We start from the raw sequence: 20,955 nt of genomic DNA, 5'->3' as shown, positions 1-20,955 counted from the left end.
AGCCCATGTTACTAAAAGTCCCTGACTTTCCATAGCGTTTTTTTAACGCTGTAAAAAATCAATTTTGATAGCACATATTTAATGTTATGAAAACATTTCATAGCGTTAGCCAAGAACTCTATAGAATGTCTTTTATAGCGTTTTTTATAACGGTAAAAAAACGTTATAAAAGAATTTCTATAGCATTTTTTATAGCGGTAAAAAACGCTATAAAAAACTTTCTATAGTATTTTAGACATGTTATTGTGCCGACGTTATTGAAAGTCTTTGACTTTCTATAACATTTTTTCAATGCTATGAAAAAAGCTATAAAATATTCATTTTTATCACATAATTTTAATGCTCTAGAAAGTTTACATAACATTAAATGCTATAATTGAATTTTGATTGCAGTTTTTACAATCATAAAAAATTGCTATAAAAACCATATTGCATTTTGAATCTCGCCTTGATAGTCGATTTTGATCAAATTGTTTTAGTTTACATAACACTTTATATCAGTAACAAATTATTACAAATGAAGTTATAAAATCAACCATAATCATATAAATCTTTAATATTGTATGTAAGCACATTTAAATCAAAATAATTTTTCAGTAGTATAAATATCGCTCGTAATAGGATGCTTTAATCAATACAACATTCCATAAAAATAACCATCTTTTTTGTGGGGTCGACATGTTGTACAAATTACATTAAGATAAAGAAAAAAACAATGCAAAACCCCAACTTTCTAGTTTCCTCAAGATACATAAGTATCATTTAGTCTCCATCTTTTTAAAATGATGCAACTATTAGTATTTACATCAAAAAATCTAAGAAGTCTTTTATCCCTCTACAAAAAGAACATATATTTACCATCAAACTCAAAACTCATTCATCAAATGTGACAATATTTTTCTACAATAGAGTGTGGAACATGATGTAAAACTAAAATTGTAAAACACAATTATGAGGGGTAAAAAATACTGCATGCAACTAAAGAGTATACCAAAGTTCAAAAATAGAGAAATCACGACCTTTACCTTCAATTCAATAAACCTATAATATCAAGGGTTTACATAGTTATTAACATAAACAAGAAGATTGAAGCAAACACTTACTTTAAAGATGTGTATTCTTGAAACCATAGATCAATACCTAAAGAAAAGTCAAAGTCTTTAGCACTAGACATTTGGTCAAGCCAACAACAAACTTAAATGCAAAATTAAGAATTTTCAACATTACGAACAAAAACTAATACAAAACTAAACTTACACAAATATGTTGAGTGATATGTGCATCTCCATTAAAGCCTAGCATTTCTCCTTGACCGAAAGCAAGTCTTGCAAAAATTCAACATCTAAATGAGATATGAAGGTCGTAGATGAGAGTTTGGGACATAGACTTTACTTTACGTTGAGAACTAATATGAAAGATAAAATTAAAAAAACTATGAAGTGAACTAGAAGTATATTTTCATAGACGAAATTGAAAAGCCATGAAGTGAACTAGAAGTATATTTTCATAGACTTTATTTACCCTGTATTTTCATTTGCTACTTACTCCATTGAAGGGAGCCAACCTGTCAAATGAATCTGTAAAGAAATACACAAGTAAAATCGAGAAACATACAAACAAAAGATTTTGTTACAAGTCAACTTCGTGCAAAAAATATAAAAGAAAAAACTCTAACTTGTACCTGATATCTTCCAAAATGGTACATTATATTACACTTGAAATTTTATAAGACCACTTTTGAATCTAAAGGAAAAATCATAAACTCCATCTTCAAGTTATATTGCAATCATAAAGAACAACAGAAGGCATTAGTTTTGAGCCTATAATTGCAAAAAATAACCAACATAACTTTCTCTGAATTCTTAAGAGAACAAAGATACAACCCCTTAATAGAATAAGAACACAAAAGTACAACCGCTTAACAAAATAAGAGACAAATAACACAACCCCTTAAGAGAACAAGAACATAAAATCATTCTATAATAAAATAATCATTTGAAAGAAAGCCAATGTTGATTATTTAACTCAAAGTAACAAAGGATAGGCACAATGGTTAAAATCAATTCACAAATATCTAAGTTACGACGAGCTAAGTATTCCCTATTCTTAATTCAATTTGACACCAAAAACTGCATATTATCCAAAAAACAATGAGTGTAGAAGAGCATTAAGAAATTCAACAGATGGTTCTACTTTTTTCTACTTTCAATGTAAAATACTCAGGCATTAGCTCCAAGCAGGAAACTCCTACAAGTTTCTATATCTCTATATGATTCTACTTTTTTATCATCCTTTTTTTAATAACCAGAATGTTGAAGGATCTCATTCCCCATCACCAATAATCTTGGAGATGCTTTGTCAATCCAAAAAAGAGTATAAATAATAACTATTTGTATATTGGAAAGATAATAACACCTCTCTCAATAAATGAACGACTTATGAGAGTGTAGAAGAGTATTACGAATTCAACAGATGGTAAAATGAAACATAAGCTTACATACCTCATTGCTCCTACTCTTAGGAAAAGAACAACTCTTTGCCATTGAAATTGGGCATTCTAATTTCTTCAATGAGATTTTTGTCTTTCTTCTCAATCCTCTCATTAATGATTAATTGCATTTTCACTTGAACTTTTCCTTAATCAAAGCAAAGATTCACTAAAATAACCACAAATAGAGGGAAAAAATAGTAGCATAAACAATCATAAAGCATAAATATAGAGGGAAAAAAAGATAAAACCTATTAAAAAAAAGCAAGTGGGTGAGCATCGAGTGGGGGAGCATCAAGTGGGTGAGTATCAAGTAGGTGAGCATCGAGTGGGGAATCGAGGTCGAGTTCTAGACCGGATCAAGACTTGGATCGAGGATCGAGTTTTGGACCAGATCGAGTTTGAATGGTTGAACACCAACACTAGAACGAAGTTGCACACATAAAGGTTCGAACACACAATCTGGTCGACGACGAAAGCACGTGCGATTGGAAAATGGGCAGGGAAGCTTTGGATTTGTACATATGGTAGAGCAATGTAGATCAGAGATGGATCTGCCTCCATTAACAACCTTTTGATGGAGGCAGAGAGCTGACAAAAGCAGTAGATTGAGAAGTATAAAACCCTAGGATTTGGGCTCTAATACCATGTCAAAATACACCGAATTGTCAAGATTATGAAAATAAAAAGAATGATAGAGCCACCATCAAGTTGGAAAAAATAATGACAAAGCTTTGTGAGTAAAATAATTTGTGAAACATAAAGGAAAATTTTAAGTAACATAAAAATAGAAGCTTTGTGAGTACCTCAAGGAGAGTGTGTCCCTTTAGTTGTTCCTTTTTACAAATCACATAATGAGAATAAAGAAGTTGTGCTTCGACAAATGGTGGAGTTGCAGACGGTAGGACTTAGACTAATGGTGGAGTTGCTGACGGCAGACTTGGACGAACGGTGTAGATGGTGCATGAACAGAGTATAAGATGGAGAGATTCCCAGAGTCGAAGATGAGAGACGAGCAGATGAATAGAGTATAAGAAGGAGAGATGGCAAATGACAAACATACGACAGAGAGGTGGAGAAATCGAATGGAGGAACACGAAAATAGGGAGAATGACAGAGAGGTGGAAAAGGGAAAATAAGGAGAACGACAGAAGTGAAGGATCGGAGAAAATGTACGAGAGAGAGGGGGAGGCAGAAGAACGCGAGAAATGGGGAAAGAGGGAAATTTGGTACGCACGGTGTGGAAGAGGGAAATTTGGAAAAGGGAAATTTGGAAGAGGTATGCACGATAGAAGTGAGTATACTGATCGCACGATGTGGAAAAGGGAAATTTGGTACGCAAGTGTGCCCTAATTTTTTTTTCATTCCCTTGCGCGCCTTTTAATTTCTTTTCATTTAATAATGATTTCTATAAGATGCTATATTAAGATGTTATTAAAAGGGACATTTGTTGTAGTGTATACAAATTTTGATTGTTGTGATTTTTGACTACCTAAATGGTATATATGATATATATACTATGATATAAATGAAATTTATGAAGATTTATATACCATAGTATATTTCACATATTGTTTTATATTGTGATTTATGTCAAGCATTGAGTCAATCTCTAATTTATAAACTGTGGTATATTTCATAGATTGGTTTCCAAATACCTAACAAAATGTTATAAGGTATATTTGAAATAACCATGAACCCATAAAAAAAAAAAAAAAACAAACAGTAAGTTGATATATGAAAACCAACATAAATAGAAAATAAATTTCATTAAATACATTTTCTCTCTCCAATTGAAAAATGGGGAAAAAAATATACCATGATATATTTCATATATTGGTTTATGGTGGGATTTATATCAAGCATTGAGTCAATCTCTAATTTATAAATTGTAATATATTTCATGTATTGGTTAGAATATTTCCAAATACCTAATAAATGTTCTAAGGTATATTTAAAATAACCATGAATCCGTAAAAAAAAAACAAAAAGTTAATACGTAAAAACCAATATAAATAAAAATAAATAAATAAATTTTCATTAAATGCATTTTCTCTCTCCAAATTGAAAAATTGAAAAAAAAAAATTACGATAAATACATTTTCTCTCTCCAAATGAAAAATGAAAAAATTATATTAAATATATTTTCTCTCTCCATCATTAAGGTAGCTTCGTAAATAGTGAAATATATATAAAAATTGGATATAAATAAATGAAAAAAAGGATAAAACTGTTAAAAAAAGTAGTAAATGACTTTTTTTTAAAAAAAAATCAAATTCAAGGACATTTATGAAAATATATGGCCAAAGATGATTTTTTGTGTAAAAATCTCTTAATTTTATTCTAAGATCTTGTAACCAAGTGGGCCATCAACTTCCTACTTGGGCTTGGGCTAATGTGGGACATGGATTCATTCCACCCCCTCTTGGTTGGGTCCTTTTGTCAATTTTGATAGGTCAAGTTGTAACTCTTGTATGGTTTCTTCTCTTTGATTTAATGAAATCTATTTTCCTATAAAAAAAAATACATGATACTTTTTTATTTATGCAGCTAAAAATTTATATATTTTTTTTAGTTAAGTAAATTGTATTATGGTTTATGGCAAAAAAAATTAAAAATCAATTTTAGCCCCAAACTTATTAAATTGTATCAATTTGAACTTCAGACTTTCCATTTCATCAAATTAGATCCTAAATTTAAAAAATGTTCTAATTTTCACTTTATCCAATTTCCAATGTACAATTTACTAAATTTAACGAAAAACAATATAAAGAACTTCCCAAACTCATTAATTTCAATAGATATAATTTTGAACAAAAATAAGTTCAACCAATATATAAATTAACAATTGAAAAACTGTCAAAATTCATAAAACTCAACATAAAAATTTAGCTCTAATGGCATTTCTCTCTAATTTTACCAATTATATATTTTACATAGGTTTTATAATTAATTGAAGATGTATAAGAAAAAAAATCCTTTGAACTACATCTAGAGTAAGAATTAAAATTGTAACCCATTTTATATATAGTTGTCTATGGGATACAATTTAATGAAATTCAAAGTTAAAAGTTAAAATTGATAGAAGTTGATAAGGTCAAATTTAATTTCCGTTTTATGTTGGTTTACACACAAGAAAAAGAACAATCTAAGAATCATCTGCATGGTTTCACCAAAATAATAGAAACTAGATTAAAGCTTTTGAAATCAATCAAATTAAAACTGCCTTAAAATTTTTATCCCAAAAAAAAAAAACAAAAAAAAAGCCAATTTTTAAGTTATAGGGACAAAATTGAAAATCTTAAATTATAATGTAACCATTACAATTTTTTTTATGAATCCAAACTTTTTCCATAACAGTACAGAACAAACTGATAAACTTTCGTATACTGTAAATTTACAATTCTAGTGAAAAGTCCTAACAAAAAGTATCTAAGTATGCATCAATGACATTCCTATCGAAGAACATGTTTGAGTCAACCTAGCAATCCTTTGCTTTAAATCCTTCTGCCCTCTGCTTGCTTTCTGTCCTATTCCTACAAACTCTGCCTTGACAATATGGTGGTCGGAAGTACCTTTCGACGAAACAACCGAGTATGAACCCGGGACAAATTTAAATGTTGAATCATGTGAAGCTAAGATATAGTCGACTCTCGTGCCGTATTTGCAAGTTCCCTGCACATCTGTGTTGCAAAACATATGAAATTAGCAACGTTTTTCAGTAGATTTCAAAGATAAATGGTTCGTGAGCATAAGCAGTGTCTCATACTTTGGCCTTTGGCCATGATCACCACTGGCTCACAATCTCCTGCATAGTCTTTTGAATCTATGTACCCTTTTCCCCTCAAAAACTTCATCACTTCCACCTTTGGAGTCGGCTTCCCAATCTTCTCATAGTACTGCATCCGAAAAATTTTGAATTTATTAACTTCTCATGGTCGACATAGTGGTTTCATGATCAATAGATTTGGTTTAAATGTTCAGATAATAGATTTGTTCAAGCATGAAGATTGCCTCAACTATGTCGGTCCATCTTTCAGGTGAGTAATCAGATCTCTCCAAAGAATTGAGACCACCCATCAAGATGTGCGGACAATCAACTGATTTTGTTATTGAATTAATCTGCCTCATCCTCCAATTCTCATCAAGATGGTCAAGTTGAGTGCAGTAGATGTTAACTTCTCCCATCCTTGGCATGTCAATTGCGACTTTCAACAAGTTTCTGCGATCCAAATTGAATGATCCATCAGTTAAGTATTACTACCATTTCCCAGAAGGCGAAACACAAACCGATTATAGAAAACGAAAAGGAAATAGAAAAGAGCATGGGTAATTTCCCATTGAAGTTCTCCTAACGAGTGATGAGGAGGAGAATTAAGGACCTGAAATCATCATCATCAGCAATCTTCTGAACTTTCCATCTTTTGATTGGCCATTTGGACAAAACAGCATTTCCATACTCAGGAGCCCAGCTCTCAGCAAATACATAATCCATCCCTAAAGCGGCTGCTAAATCAGATAGAGGCTTCATGCCTTTTGATTCCTCAGCCTTCACATCTTGTAAAGCCAATATATCAGCATCTGCCTCTTTGAGAACCTCTAGGATGGTTCTACTACTTGTCGAGTGATCTTCACAGTGCCAATTAGCTACGGAGAAAGGAAAGCACACAGGAGACCTTACTGGGACTTCGCTTTTAAAGTACCTTTTGTCAGTTGTCTTTGATAAGCCCCGTGTTTTGTCTTCCATGGAAGCAGACAACTTGTTGTTGGCTAACGAAATCTCGTTATCAGGAAGATTAATGGAAACTTTTGGCTTTGATCTGGAGAGAGATTCAGTCTTGCTTAATGCAGTATGCAATGGAGATTGCTTTAGTATACTCTTCGGGCAATGATCCACAGGGCTTCTAAAATTGCATTCCTTTCTGAACCCGAATGTTGCTGGTTTATCTGCCACTGGAACAGCATGAGCAAGAGAGAACATGGCAACATTGAATGTAGCAACTCGAAATGGCCTTTCAATGACAGAATCACGCAACTGGCTCTTCATATAAACTCTGGCTTTAGTTTTATCGGGTCTGCCTTTTTGTCGACCTTTCACATTCATCTTCCCAAACCTTTTGACAATAACTCTGCGCTTCGGATGCTTCCATATCAGCCACCATAACCTTGAGCAGAGACGTCGAAGTTCACTCCTCAGGATCCTCAACATTTCAGCTAAATGAAGGACCTCTCAATTCTATTTATGTCAGTAACGATCTCAAAACTTCATTAAATAATCTGGGAATTGGCTAAGTTTCCCCTTTGGCTTTGAGACACAGCAAGTCATGTGGGCATCCATAGAGATCCCACCAACAGCCCAACTAAAAAGTAGGGAGTTGCACTGTAGTGAAGAGAGAGAAGCATAACATAAAGACAAGGAACAACTACTCCATTACTTGAGAAGAAGGTTGACAATGGTTAAGTATTGTTGAGCTCCTTTTTCCAAATAAACCAAAAGGGAACCAACTACTTCCACTGAACTTAGAAAAATAACTTCCAATTGGACTTGACTCTTGAGAATGACAAAACCCTCTGTTTCAGAAAGGATCACTGTGATGTGAAAGAGGACTTTTTGATACCTTCCCAGTCTGAGTCTAGCTGTGGTGAAGTTTTCCTTGGTAGGTACAACAAAAAGTTTCGAAACTTTCGTCACTTCTGAGTTGAAATCTGATTTCTCTCATTTCACCATCTTTATAAAAAAATGCTTGCTTTGATTTTTGGCGACCATGACCATATTTGATCAAATCTTAAACTTTCTCAAGGTTGGTTGTTGTGGGTCCCCCTCATGAAATGGAAGTATAAAAATAAGAAAATAAAAGAAAAAGGAGGAGATAGACGTATCTGGGTTGGAACGGGTCGGTGGTCAGAAGAGAGAGAAGTAAACAGACATTATGAGAAAGAAATTTTGATATTTCCTATGCATATCATGTTACATGTACATGGTTTTATTTGACAAAAAGATAGCAGTATCAACCCTACATTTCCTCAATCAACCCTACCCCATGTGGCCATGTTTTTTTTTGGCAAGTCAACCATCAAGTTAATTAACTAAATATAATTCCACAAACTTTCTAGGAAAATTCAAAGATTAGAGTAAAAACGATAAAGACAAAGGAGAAGAATTTCCTCTCTCCAGAACAGGTTCCTGCACAATGAATGCCTTCAGTAATGGTACTAATCAACAATGATCCTGCAGGCTGCCGGTGGGTTCTGGATGCACGTGATAAGAGAATAGCTACTCCATCTCCAACTCCAATCATTGGTCAATAAACAATGTATCAAGAAGGTTGGATGTTGAATCATCAATCACTCCCTCATCAAAGAAGCCTTTAGAAGCATTCTCCCTCCTGGATTTTCGCTCTTCAATAATAGATTCTTCTGTTTCAGGGCAATAATTCCGCTTGGCCTGTTTAATTGGTCTTTCAGCCACTATAAACTTGTTACCGTCGCGACATCTTTCGGGAAATCCAGCCCAAACTGAAAAATACAGTCTATGAAAAGTTGGGTTTACATCTAGAAAAAGAGACAAGTATCATTTCCATTAAATCAAATAAGACATAACCAACTTGATATTCACTTAAATCTCGATATATGCACATTAGAAAGTAGAAACCTACGTATACTTGACAATGGGAGGATGATTTATCAATCTACCTAGATGATCATCATCAGCATTAAACATGTGAGCTATTGCGAACTGCCACATTATTCAATTCAACCAAGGCATAGTTATTTCTAGGATACAGTTGCCTTAGTTTCGGCTTGAAGGGATCATTTCCCATTATGAAGAACTGATTCAGGACTCAAAGAAACGGGTAAAAATAATTAGATCAGACAACTGCGCCTCCTTACATACTTTTAAGATATATGTGCATTTCTTCCTATAAACCTTTCATAGATTGCGTAATTTTACAGTACTCACAATTTTGCTCAGCCAAAAACCAAAATTACAAATGAGTGATATTAAGAGAGACTCATAATTCTTACAGGTGATATACATTAGACATGTTAGCAAAAGAAACTCATAAGGGGAAGATGAAAATGCAAAGGTCTGAATCAATTACCACCAAAATGATGTAGGACAATGGAAGCAGCTACAGTTACATTCAAAGAAGCAGTGCCAACACCATATTGTGGGATGTAAATGAAGAAGTCGCAGATTGCACACTCTTTAGCAGAAAGTCCTGTTCCCTAAAAACAACGTACATATAACCATCAAAAGGATGACTCGATGCTGAAAATAGTGTCAAAATTATTTCCAAATGATTCTGATCCAATTCAATCCAGATAACAGATGACCATGCCACTAACTTAATCTCAATTCCGAAAGCATCATAGAGACATGGATCCTACAATAAAGCAAGAGATCTATAATGCCAGCCATATCAAGTTCTAATCCCATCATATCAAAGGTGGAAAAATATTGTATTATCATTACAGAAAATATAATTGCTAGATAAACATTAAGTAGTTATCATTTTTTACCATGCTATCAGAGCTCATTTCTAGCATTATAGAACCCGTGGCCAACCCCACTAGTCTCAAGGATGTTTTGCCCACCTCAAGAACAAATCGAGGAGACTTCTTTAAGTCATAACTCATAAGTATGAATTGAATTATAGAGAAATTTGTTAACTGACTGCAGCATATAGAAGACAACCCCTATCAATTCAACATTATGAGTTACAGCGTACAGAAATTCCCTGGAAATAGATCAAGGACAGATCAAACAAGGGAATTCCAATACAAGCATATAGAGATCACGATCAATGACAAGCCAATGGAATGAAAACAAACAACCAACCTCATTTCCAAGAAGAAAAGCGGTGCTCCTCTTGAAAGGATGCTGATTGACAGCCACGGCGTTGTCAGTGATCTCCACCCCACAAATATCGCAATCCTTCTCCTATAGAACCGAAGAACGCAATTCGAATTTCAAAACAAACCCATAACCAAACTAAAACGTAAGGGAAAAAAAGAAAGAAAGAGAGCAGAACCTTGAGGAAACTTTGGGCGTCGAGAAGGGAATGAAAATGGCGGAAGCGGAGGTGAGAAGTGGAACCATGGCTACCAAAGGCGTTGAAGTCCCGACGGCCGACGAGGAGGAGTTCCGAGACGCCGAAGGCAGTGGCGCTTCGGGCCAAAGTGCCAACATTGTGCCTTTTGGCTATGTTATGCACCAGAACGTAGCTTTCGATCCCCATTCTGAATTCAATGGTGATGAACTGATTGAAAATGAAGTGATGGGTTTCAGAGATTGAGGGTCTCGACAGAGCTTCGCAATTCAACTATGGCGGCGGATCGAAGAAGGAGAAGAAGAACGAGCGGTTTACTGTTTGGCCTAGAGTCTGATGCATTCTTTTCAATACGATGTCGTTTGGCGACGGATCCTTCCCACTAGGCCAGTACCGACTACCGTGAACTAGGTCATTTTTGTACGGTGACCAAAAATTGAAAATTTTTCAATACAAACAGCGCTGAGTTAAGCTTATTTGACCTTAAAATTTGAAATGGAACCCGATAAAAGATTTTAATCTTTCTTTGATTTTTTTTTTTTTTCTGTTTCTATTTCATTTTCTCATTTTCGATTTCATTCTGGTTCATTTTCTCGCTCTTATTATCGTTTTCGTTCAATTTATTGCTTTTTCTCTGCACTTTTGTTCATTTTGATTTTTTAAAAGATTGACTCGTTTGATAATATTTTGTTTTTTAAAATTTGACTAAAAATTCAACAACTGTGATGTAAATATTTATAAAAAATGTGGATGAAATAGGTTTAATTTTCAAAAACAAAAACCAAATGATTAGATCATAATTTTTTCTTGATTATAGATGTATAATAGCCTTAAAAACTAAGATTAGGTTTGGTGTCACTCGTCACTGTTATCAATATTGGTTCAATAATATGAATCATTAAACTTTCATGAAAAAATAGTTGCACGATTAGTTACCAATGTAATCATTAAAATTTAATGAAAATTCTTATACATGTTAATTGATAAACTAATTATGGATCAAATTTATTTTATAAACTAAATAGTTAGGCAATAAAAACTGCTTCCTTTTGATAGAATCTATAACGAAATTTTTACGATATGAAATAAATTGTTACAAAATTAAAAATACAATTATTAAATTGTTATGCTATCAAATTTCAATATTTTTTAAGGACTATTTTCAAATAAAGAAAAATGAATCAAAATATTTACAAAATATAGTAAAATTTTAGAACTATCAATGATGTTGATAGACACTGATAGACTTTTATCGATATCTATCAGCGTCTATCTTCTAAAATTTTGACCATTTGAAAATAATTTTTCCTTTTTTTAAAAAAAATGGTTGGGGCAAATGAGCAGAAAAAAATAACTTTCTTTCCATTTCTAATATTTATACAATACTTTTATTCCTTTGTTTTTTTCTTATACAATATTTCTATACATTTAATAAGAAAGTAAATGATTTATACAATATTTCTATCCTTTCATAAACTTTATGAAGGTCTCCTTTTTTATCTTCCTCTACAACCAATCAATTCTTATTTACAACTCCACAAACTTATATCCCAATTTGATCACTTTCTATCTCTCCCTCTTAAACAGCAACTTGGGCTGCAGCCAATCTAGCAACTGGAACTCTGTGAGATACAACAACAAAAATCAGAGGGAAATAAAACAACAAATCATTTCACAAATATTATTTGGAAAATCTTAAGTTTCATCTTCAAATTTTATTTTCTTTTACTGTATTTGACTTCAACCTTAAAATTTTATTCCCAACAAATTGAACTCTAGTATCTGACTAAGCAGCAAATACCCCTTCCTTTGGGATTGACTTTTTGTTCAATAAAATGAAAAAACTTCTAGTACAATATAATAGAACATACTCCTCCATTTGACATTTGACACGTTATTAAACAATCTTTTAAGATAAACAATGAATGAAGATAGTAGGAAAAGCTTTATAGTATTGTAGCCATACATCTTCATTCGACATTTGTTTTCTCCGATCTTGACATTTTATACTATGGGCATTTATATTATTGTTGGATTTTTTTTAATTTTTCTATTAGCTAGATATTTGGTAATCTTGCAGTTGGTTTTCCAAGCATCATTTAGTAACAATTTCAATTTTAGTTTTCTGTTTTTGAAATTTATGTTTGTTTTCTAGTAATTTTATACTATGGCTTTCACATTTTTTTTAAGAAACGCTTGAATAATTAGTCAAATTCCAAAAACAAAAACAAGTTTTTGAAAGGGCTATTTTTAAATATAGAAAAATAAACCCAAATATTTACAAAATATAGTAAAATTTTAGAATTATCAATGATAGACGTTGATCTGTAAATATTTTTAACAGTTTTACCATTTGAAATAATTTTCCTTTTTGAAAACTACTTTTAATTTTCAAGTTTAAACCCAGAATATATATATATATATATATATATATATAAGTTAAAGGTGAAAGTAGTATTTATAAGCTAAATTTTTAAAAATCAAATGATTATCAAATAGGACCTAGTTATTTTCTAGCTTGATTTTGAAAAGATTACCAACTAGCCTATTTGCTCAAGTTTAGGATTTAATTTGATGAAATTTTTAACTAGTTTAAAAGAAATAGAATGTTTAATGGGACAAAACAATAGCAAACCTGAAAGGAGAACAGGAAACATAGTCAAGTCCAGCCTCGGCAAAGAATGCAACAGATGAAGGCTCTCCTCCATGTTCTCCACAAATTCCAACCTGTTATTAATCCTCTTTCTCATCAATATCAGCTCATTTTCTTTTTTAAAGAAAATATTGGTTTCAAAACTTATTTATTATTATTTAAAGAAAGAGTACCTTCAAACTTGGCCTAGCTGCCCTCCCTTTTTCTGTAGCCAGCTTGATCAGTTGCCCAACTCCTTTCTGGTCAAGCACCTGCCACAAAACAAATACATATCCAATTCATTTGTAAAACCAACTTCTCTTCAAGAAACATATACAGTGGATTTTTTGAAATGGCACCGACCTCGAAAGGGTCATTTTGCAGAATTCCTTTGGATATGTAAATAGGAAGAAACTTGGCCACATCATCTCTACTGTATCCAAAAGTCATTTGTGTAAGATCATTGGTCCCAAATGAGAAGAAATCTGCTTCCTTAGCAATCTGTCAGTCAAACAGCAGCAGTTCTTAAGAGTTGAGCTGCACAGTCCATGGATCATGTATGTTCTTCCAGTACTTTATTATTAGACCCTTGTGGTATTCTGTTTAACTTATTAGTCCTTGTTCTCTTTTTTTTTTTTTTTTTTTTACATGTCCATCTATTGAATTTCATGACCTATCACTTAGGTACCATATGTTCAGTTAATTAACCTTCCACTTTTCTGTCTGACATTTCCAATTCTTACACTGGTTTGTTTGTTGAATAATCTCATGTTAAGTTAGTTCAAATTCAATCTGATAGAGACATTGTTTTCACATTCACATGAATATCATATAAAATTTGATGTATGGCCTACAATGTTAAAATACATTATGGCGAGGACTAGAATGCATAGAGGAAAGTTTGTACAATCTATAAAATACCTCATCTGCAACCAGAGCAGCTCTAGGAATTTCAATCATGGTTCCAACTTTGTAATGTAAGGAGGAACCCATCTCTGAGAACACCTTCTCAGCAACACGGCGAATCAAGCTGACTTGATTTCTAAGTTCCTGCCATAAAAAATGCCATTATTCTACAGAAAGGTTGCATTTTTCTTCTTCCAGTTTTAGCTGTCATGTTATGTTTTGATTCCTAAATATAGAATAAGCACAAGAATCTCATTCGGATACATATACATGGATCGGTAAAGATGCTAATCGAATCGTCTCTATAGAAGAAACTTTTATGTTCTGCATAGTTTTAACTGGTATGGCACATACCCTCAAATAAGAGGTCAGAGGTTCAGACTCCTGTGTTATCAAACTCAAACAAAGAAAAGAAAATTGTATGTTCATTGGAACATTAATAACAGAAAGAAACAGTTCGTACTTGTGGTGTTCCAACCAATGGAACCATTATCTCAGGCAAAACTTTAATTCCTTGATTGCTCATTGAGATAGCAGCCTGGAAGATAGCACGAGCTTGCATTTCCGTCAGCTCCGGGTACGAAATTCCGAGCCTATGTTGTCAGACACAATGAGAAACGATTTGAATAAAATTGGCAATGGCATGGTTATTTTTTTCCAGTGATCTTTGCCTTTGAAGATAAATTCATTCATTTATGATATATCATACCTGCAACCGCGAAAACCGAGCATTGGGTTAACTTCTGAGAGCTTCTCAATTCTAGAGAACACTTCATCTTCACTCATTCCAGTCTCTGCAGTTAGTCCTTTGACAATCTCTTCCAGGTCACCTTCTGGAAGAAATTCATGGAGTGGAGGGTCCAACAGTCTAATAGTCACTGGAAGACCTGAAATTATACAGCAAACATCACAAAAGCATATGAAATTACTTATAAGTAACATGTCAAGCAGCCAGAAAGCAGTAGGCTGAATGTTTGATGCCATATTTTTGAAAGGCTTCAAAATCAAGTTCTTGGAAGAGAGAGGAAGTACCATCCATTGCTCGAAAAATTCCCTCAAAATCGGATCTTTGATAAGGTAGTAACAAGTCCAAAGCCACCTTTCTTTGTTCAACTGTAACTGCCATTATCATCTTCCTTACAGCTCTGATCCTCTCATCCGATGCAAAGAACTGAAATATTCCATATAAATGAGAAAACGGTTTATCATATTGAAAGTTTAAAGTGAGAATACTGATGCCATTATGACTATGATGAAAAAGTGAATAGAAGAGATGAATGAAATTACCATATGCTCTGTCCTGCACAAGCCGATTCCTTGGGCGCCATTGTTACGAGCTGTAAGAGCATCTTCAGGAGTGTCAGCATTGGCCATAACCTTCAAGAGCATCAAATTATCAATCAATGAATAGAATGATCAAAGCATCAAATTATCAATCAATGAATAGAATGATCAAAGATTTAGCTGGAAGAAACACAACACAATCACTTGAAGTTGGGAATTAGTGAAGGCTAATGAGTATCGAGCACCTTAAGATGTCTTATTTGATCAGCCCAAGACATAAAGATCTCCAGATCCCCACTTAAAGCTGGGGGAGAGAGTGGCTGCTTTCCCAATATCACTTCACCTGTAGAGCCATTGAGGGATATCCAGTCACCTTCATTGATTAACAAATCTCCAATGACAAGAACCTGCATTGTTATGAAGTAATCTTCACAATCCACTTCATTCTATTGTTGTTTTTTGTATCACCCGTAAGAAAAAGAAGAAAAAGGTTAAACGACTGACCTTTTCAGAGTCATTTACTCTGATATCTGAGCAACCAGAAACACAGCATTTCCCCCATCCACGAGCGACGACAGCAGCATGAGAAGTCATTCCACCTCTAGCTGTCAAAATTCCTGTAGCTGCATGCATACCACCAACATCCTCTGGGCTGGTCTCCGCCCTTACCTTTACAAATCACAGCCACGAAAGAGTTCAGAGTGCTATTAGGGTGATTGCTATTAGTTGACTGTTCATTTTCTTATAATTTACAACTTTGGAATTGACAAAAATGAGACATTAATGAATGATGCTGTGAAAATGAGACTGAATCTTTGTCAAAGTATATGAACATGGACATACCAAGATGACACTCTTTCCCTGAGCATGCCAGGCTTCAGCATCGTCAGCACTGAATACTATCTGCCCCACTGCCGCACCAGGAGATGCAGGCAAGCCTGTTGCAACTACTTGGTCCTTGTAAGCAGAGGGATCTTCAAACTGAGCCAACAGATAGAAATAGAGATGTAAGACTATGTATAAATTTAGCTGTATTTGCAAATTTAAGCAAACAACAAAACAACATCGTACTCATGCTAAAAAATTTCAACCAAACTCAGTCGGATATTAAATGCTGGTGAGGTTGTGTATGATACCCTGATTTGTTTTTTAGTAGATATCCAAGTTTGGCCCCCAACTTCTTGGATTAGTGCGGTTGCTTCTTTACTTATTTTGATAACAGTCCAATGAGTAAAAGTTTTAGGTTTGATAAAAGGAAGGACAAAGAAAACCATGCCTGAGGATGAAGAAGTTGGTCGAGATGTTGTGGCTCAACCATCCTAATCGCAGTACGAGTGTCAACAAGTCCTTCATTCACCAAATCCACAGCTATCTTCACAGCACCTTTACCCGTGCGTTTTCCAGAACGACATTGCAACATCCATAGCCTATTTTCTTGGACTGTGAACTCAATATCCTGAAAATTTTGAAAACATTCCAGCTTAGTCACTTGACATGGTACATAGCTATCAGAATGCCATTTCTGACTAGTATATAAATACCATCATGTCTTTGTAATGTCTCTCTAAAATTTCACAATTCTCAACCAGCTCTTTGTAAGCTTCAGGCATGCAATTATTCATGGTGTTCAAGTCTTCAGGGGTCCTTATCCCGGCAACTACATCCTCACCCTGATTATTAGAAGAAAAGGAAAATGATACAACAAATGTTTTTTTTTTTTTTTTTTCATAATGTAGCCAGAAAATAGTGGATCTTTACATTCCTACATACAAGAAAGGAGTAATAGGAAGTAGAACCAAGATTAAGGGTCTGTTTGGAATGACTTTCAAAATATTTTAAATCATTTCTTTTACTTGACAACATTTTTTAGCACTTTTCAAGTCATTCCAAACCGGCTGTAAGGTAGTGAATGTAACCTGAGCATTGATGAGAAACTCTCCATACAGCTTCTTTTCACCAGTACTTGGATTTCTAGTGAACAATACTCCTGTCCCAGAAGTTTGTCCCATGTTTCCAAACACCATGGATTGAATGTTCACAGCAGTTCCCTTCAACCCGGTGATTTGATTGATGCTTCGATATTTGTTGGCCCTTGGACTATCCCAAGAGTTGAAAACTGCTTTGACAGCTAACTGCAACTGTTGTTTTGGGTCTGCAAATCAATAAAAGTGTTGAGAGCAAGAACGGTCAAACAATAACAGGAAGATTGGCTGGAAGGCCTCTCTTATTTTTTATGCTCACAAAGGAATGTTAATGATGAGAGCACCTGAAGGAAATGTTTCGCCCGTAGCTTCGACATAAGCATCCTTGTACTGTTCCACAAGCTCCTTAAGATCAGAGGCAGTTAGTTCAGTATCAAGTGCCTTTCCTTTTGCAATTTTCAAGTTTTCCAACTTCTCCTCAAATAAAGAATGTGAAATGCCCATCACCTTCAAATGGACACCAAATATGTTCAGTTGGTTCATACCTTTTATCAACTAAAATGCTTGATACCCGTTATCCAATAATTGAAGAAGAAGAAAAAAGAAAAACAGAAGGCATAGATCAGGAAACAATTATACATGAAACACTTACAACATTTCCAAACATGTCTAGAAAGCGCCTATAAGAGTCGTAAGCAAAGCGCTCTCCACTTTTGGCAGCCAATCCAGCAACTACTTCGTCATTTAATCCAAGGTTAAGGACAGTATCCATCATTCCAGGCATTGAGATCTAGACATCAACAGAAGAGATATTAGTCATGATGATTCTGAGTCACATAGAAGGAAGAAACTATCATTTGCTTATCTTAGATCATTCTCTACAAGTTGAACATTTCCTCAAAATCACACTCCAACTTTGAACTTCCCCATGTTTAATTTTTCATGATGAGTGATGAACAATGTCAATGGCCTACTCTGTTAAATCATAGTCCAACTTCCCCACCCTCATTTTAGCATTTATTTCCATTTATTTACATCAAGTGAAATGAACACTGTTAGTGGTCTAGTAGTTGAGATTTGTAACAGAGAACTAATATGTAGATGTAAAAGGGAAGACCACTTACAGCAGCACCAGACCGAACCGAGAGAAGGAGAGGCTTTGAAGGATCTCCAAGAACTGCTCCCATGTCCTTTTCAATACTTTCCAAGCCTTCCAGAATCTCTTCCCACAAGCCATCTGGTAATCTATTTCCATTTTGCTGGTACTCTTGGCATGCTTCAGTTGAGATGGTGAGTCCAGGCGGAACGGACAACCCAATGCTCGCCATCTCTGCAAGGTTTGCTCCCTTCCCTCCCAACTGTAGCAGCACAACAGTATGCTATGAGTCCAATGGTTGTAAATAGTATCAATCTATGTGAACATTCTGGTATCATTGAATATTTTAGTACCCACTACAAATGCTCAAGCAATTGTGTGTGATTTTATGACTAGCATAAGCCTCTTCACAGTTGTTTCAAAGATATCTTCAATGGTTGCAGCATTTCTTACCAGTTTATGATGGAAAAATGATCTGAAAAGTTACAGAAGCACTTACCAAGGACTTCATGCTCTTGTTACCCTCACTCCTTCCTTTTCCAAAAGTGAATACTCTCTGTTCAAACAAGAAACTGAATCAAAATCAGCTAAATTGCATATCCTAAGGAGAATATACATGTTATGAACCTGACAGGACACTACCACTCACTAGAGTTATCAAATTGACAACTATGGAAAGAACTTACCTCCAAAAACTTAAGACATGAAAAGAGTAATCAAAAGTCACAAGAGTAAATACAGCAACCTTTTTGGTAGTAGGTATTACAGGGCTAAGGACCGCGTCGGCTCTCGAACCGTGACGACTGGGAGGCTCATGTCTCTCTGGCTTTGGGCTACTGATATGCAAGTCTTGGCAGCAAATACCTTTACTTCTGCCACCCCTATTTGTCCTCAAAGATGAATGTTTTTCTTTGAGAAGATAGGTATGACCCAAATGGTACTTTCCCCTCCTCAACAATCCTTGATCACAATCTGCTATGGTCTGCAGCAGTGATCCATGCATTAAAGAGGACATTCTTTCCTCTCCAATCAGCCCTGCCATGTATCATACAAAACGCGAACAGTTAGTAGATGACATACATTTTTTTCTGCAAACTCCCACTAAAACAATGAAGCAAACTGAAACTTTTCAAACCAAACCTGAAAGCCAGATTTCCTATTATGGTCACAAGCTAAAAACTCATTGATCTATCACACTGATAAGTTGCATCAGTAAAAAAGATTCAATCTTCATATAAAAAGAATAGACTCTAGAGCAATAGAATGAGGTAATCGCGATAGAAAACTCTTGGAACTTTTTGATAAGTAAACAAACATGGCAGCCTAAAAACAAAAAGAAGAAGAAGAAGAAGAAGATAAACCTTCAATATGCAATGTTGTAGAAACTTTCAAAAATGAATGTGTGAATCTTGTGAGGACTGAGGATCACAGTATCTGTAACACAAAGGGGAAAAAATGACAGTTAGCTTCCTCTTTTTTCTGGTTCTTTCTTCTTGTTCTTCCTTTTTCTTTCTTTCTTCTTTTTTCTTTTTTTTTTTTTTCCTTTTTTTTTCTTCCCCTTCTCTGCTCCTTCTGAGAGCCCATATATTCATAATGCTTTGAGTAGCGACGTAAGTGGATGGAATGAAATTACTGTGGAGAAAAGTCCCATATTGCAAACAAAGTTTTGACCTTTATTTGTCCAAACAACTGACATGTGAATTTCCCAAAGTGCCCTCTCCATGTGGACCAGAGAAAGAGTGACCTAATCAGTTTAGAACACGTGGTCAGACAAATTTTCTGAATTATGGAGACGAGACCACTAGAACATACCCTTTTGACCACACTTCTTCCATTGGCGTGGCACACATATCAATAATGCTACTCTTTCTTCGTTCTTCACAAATTTGGGACTCGGGAATTGGACGTAATTCAATGATTTGTTGAGGGTAGTTCCGTCAATTGGTATTGATATTTCTGGTGAGAGGTCACCTATGGGGAAAATTGTGACGCCGGTGGGACCTTTCCCATACTGTTGGACGGAAGGAACATCGTAGTCACAGGATTGCGACACGTGGCATCGTCTTGGACACAAGGATAGAGGACTAGTCCTCCACTCCTCCTCTATCTTATCTTCCTCTCCACACATAACAAAGTGATGCAATAATTTAAAACTCACTTTAGCCAAATTGCTGAAACTCATTTTTTAAGTAATTTGAAAATCATTTATAAAAATTTGATAAGGATGTATTTGTAATCAAGGGTAAAAAAAAAAGATAATTTCACTTCTAAAAAGGTTAAAAAAAAAATAAAACTATTTTTAGGAAGCGTATCATATTTTATATAGCTTTTTGTTTTCAAGTTTAATTTTATCAATTTTCCGTCATTTGATTAGTTTCTTTCCAAAAAAAAAAATTAATAATATTCAAAAACAACTTTTCAAAAAAATAAAAATAAAGAAATTAATACAACTTTTTTTTTTTTTTTGAAAGCGAAGATTCAAATCTTGACATTTTGGCTAAGGATATAAATCAATTAAACTAGATTCGAACTTGTTACACTTGGGGTACCAGGATTGGCCATTTTGGGAGTCA

At 34.4% G+C, this 20,955-nt stretch overlaps 3 protein-coding genes across 5 annotated transcripts; all 3 read right to left on the bottom strand.

The window, feature by feature from the left end:
• Nucleotides 1-5,758: 5,758 nt before the first annotated feature.
• On the bottom strand, nt 5,759-8,277 carry LOC120069614 (DNAse I-like superfamily protein). Its single transcript, XM_039021414.2, has 4 exons — nt 6,871-8,277; nt 6,503-6,710; nt 6,258-6,387; nt 5,759-6,171 (listed from the first exon to the last, which is right to left on the bottom strand). The coding sequence occupies exons 1-4, from the start codon at nt 7,695-7,697 to the stop codon at nt 5,921-5,923; spliced, it is 1,416 nt and encodes a 471-aa protein (XP_038877342.1). The 5' UTR covers nt 7,698-8,277; the 3' UTR covers nt 5,759-5,920.
• A 139-nt stretch (nt 8,278-8,416) lies between these two features.
• On the bottom strand, nt 8,417-11,003 carry LOC120069630 (tRNA/rRNA methyltransferase (SpoU) family protein). The gene is made up of 4 exons (XM_039021417.2): nt 10,525-11,003; nt 10,332-10,433; nt 9,592-9,718; nt 8,417-9,004 (listed from the first exon to the last, which is right to left on the bottom strand). Exons 1-4 carry the CDS (start codon nt 10,729-10,731, stop codon nt 8,784-8,786), a joined length of 657 nt encoding a protein of 218 aa, XP_038877345.1. The 5' UTR covers nt 10,732-11,003; the 3' UTR covers nt 8,417-8,783.
• An 876-nt stretch (nt 11,004-11,879) lies between these two features.
• Nucleotides 11,880-20,031, bottom strand: PPDK (pyruvate orthophosphate dikinase). Of its 3 annotated transcripts, XM_039042957.2 has the most exons (22): nt 19,744-19,963; nt 19,523-19,578; nt 19,128-19,417; nt 18,882-18,938; nt 18,411-18,644; nt 17,939-18,076; nt 17,631-17,793; nt 17,281-17,516; nt 16,906-17,034; nt 16,641-16,820; nt 16,208-16,345; nt 15,869-16,033; nt 15,610-15,771; nt 15,368-15,457; nt 15,113-15,251; nt 14,790-14,967; nt 14,544-14,673; nt 14,096-14,224; nt 13,538-13,675; nt 13,369-13,446; nt 13,178-13,269; nt 11,880-12,164 (listed from the first exon to the last, which is right to left on the bottom strand). In XM_039042957.2, exons 3-22 carry the CDS (start codon nt 19,395-19,397, stop codon nt 12,122-12,124), a joined length of 2,889 nt encoding a protein of 962 aa, XP_038898885.1. In that variant the 5' UTR covers nt 19,398-19,417; nt 19,523-19,578; nt 19,744-19,963; the 3' UTR covers nt 11,880-12,121. The 3 variants fall into 3 exon arrangements, with proteins under 3 accessions (XP_038898885.1, XP_038898878.1, XP_090173140.1); XM_039042950.2 differs by lacking the exon at nt 19,523-19,578 and having other exon boundaries at nt 19,744-20,031; XM_090317014.1 differs by lacking the exons at nt 19,523-19,578; nt 19,744-19,963 and having other exon boundaries at nt 19,128-19,424.
• Nucleotides 20,032-20,955: the final 924 nt, after the last annotated feature.

The sequence above is a fragment of the Benincasa hispida genome, chromosome 1 (assembly GCF_027475165.1).
Source record: "Benincasa hispida cultivar pf3 chromosome 1, pf3_genome.v1.1, whole genome shotgun sequence".
Taxonomy (NCBI): domain Eukaryota; kingdom Viridiplantae; phylum Streptophyta; class Magnoliopsida; order Cucurbitales; family Cucurbitaceae; genus Benincasa; species Benincasa hispida.
The sequence above is the reverse complement of the archived record's forward strand: the minus strand, read 5'-3'. Positions and strand labels throughout refer to the sequence as shown.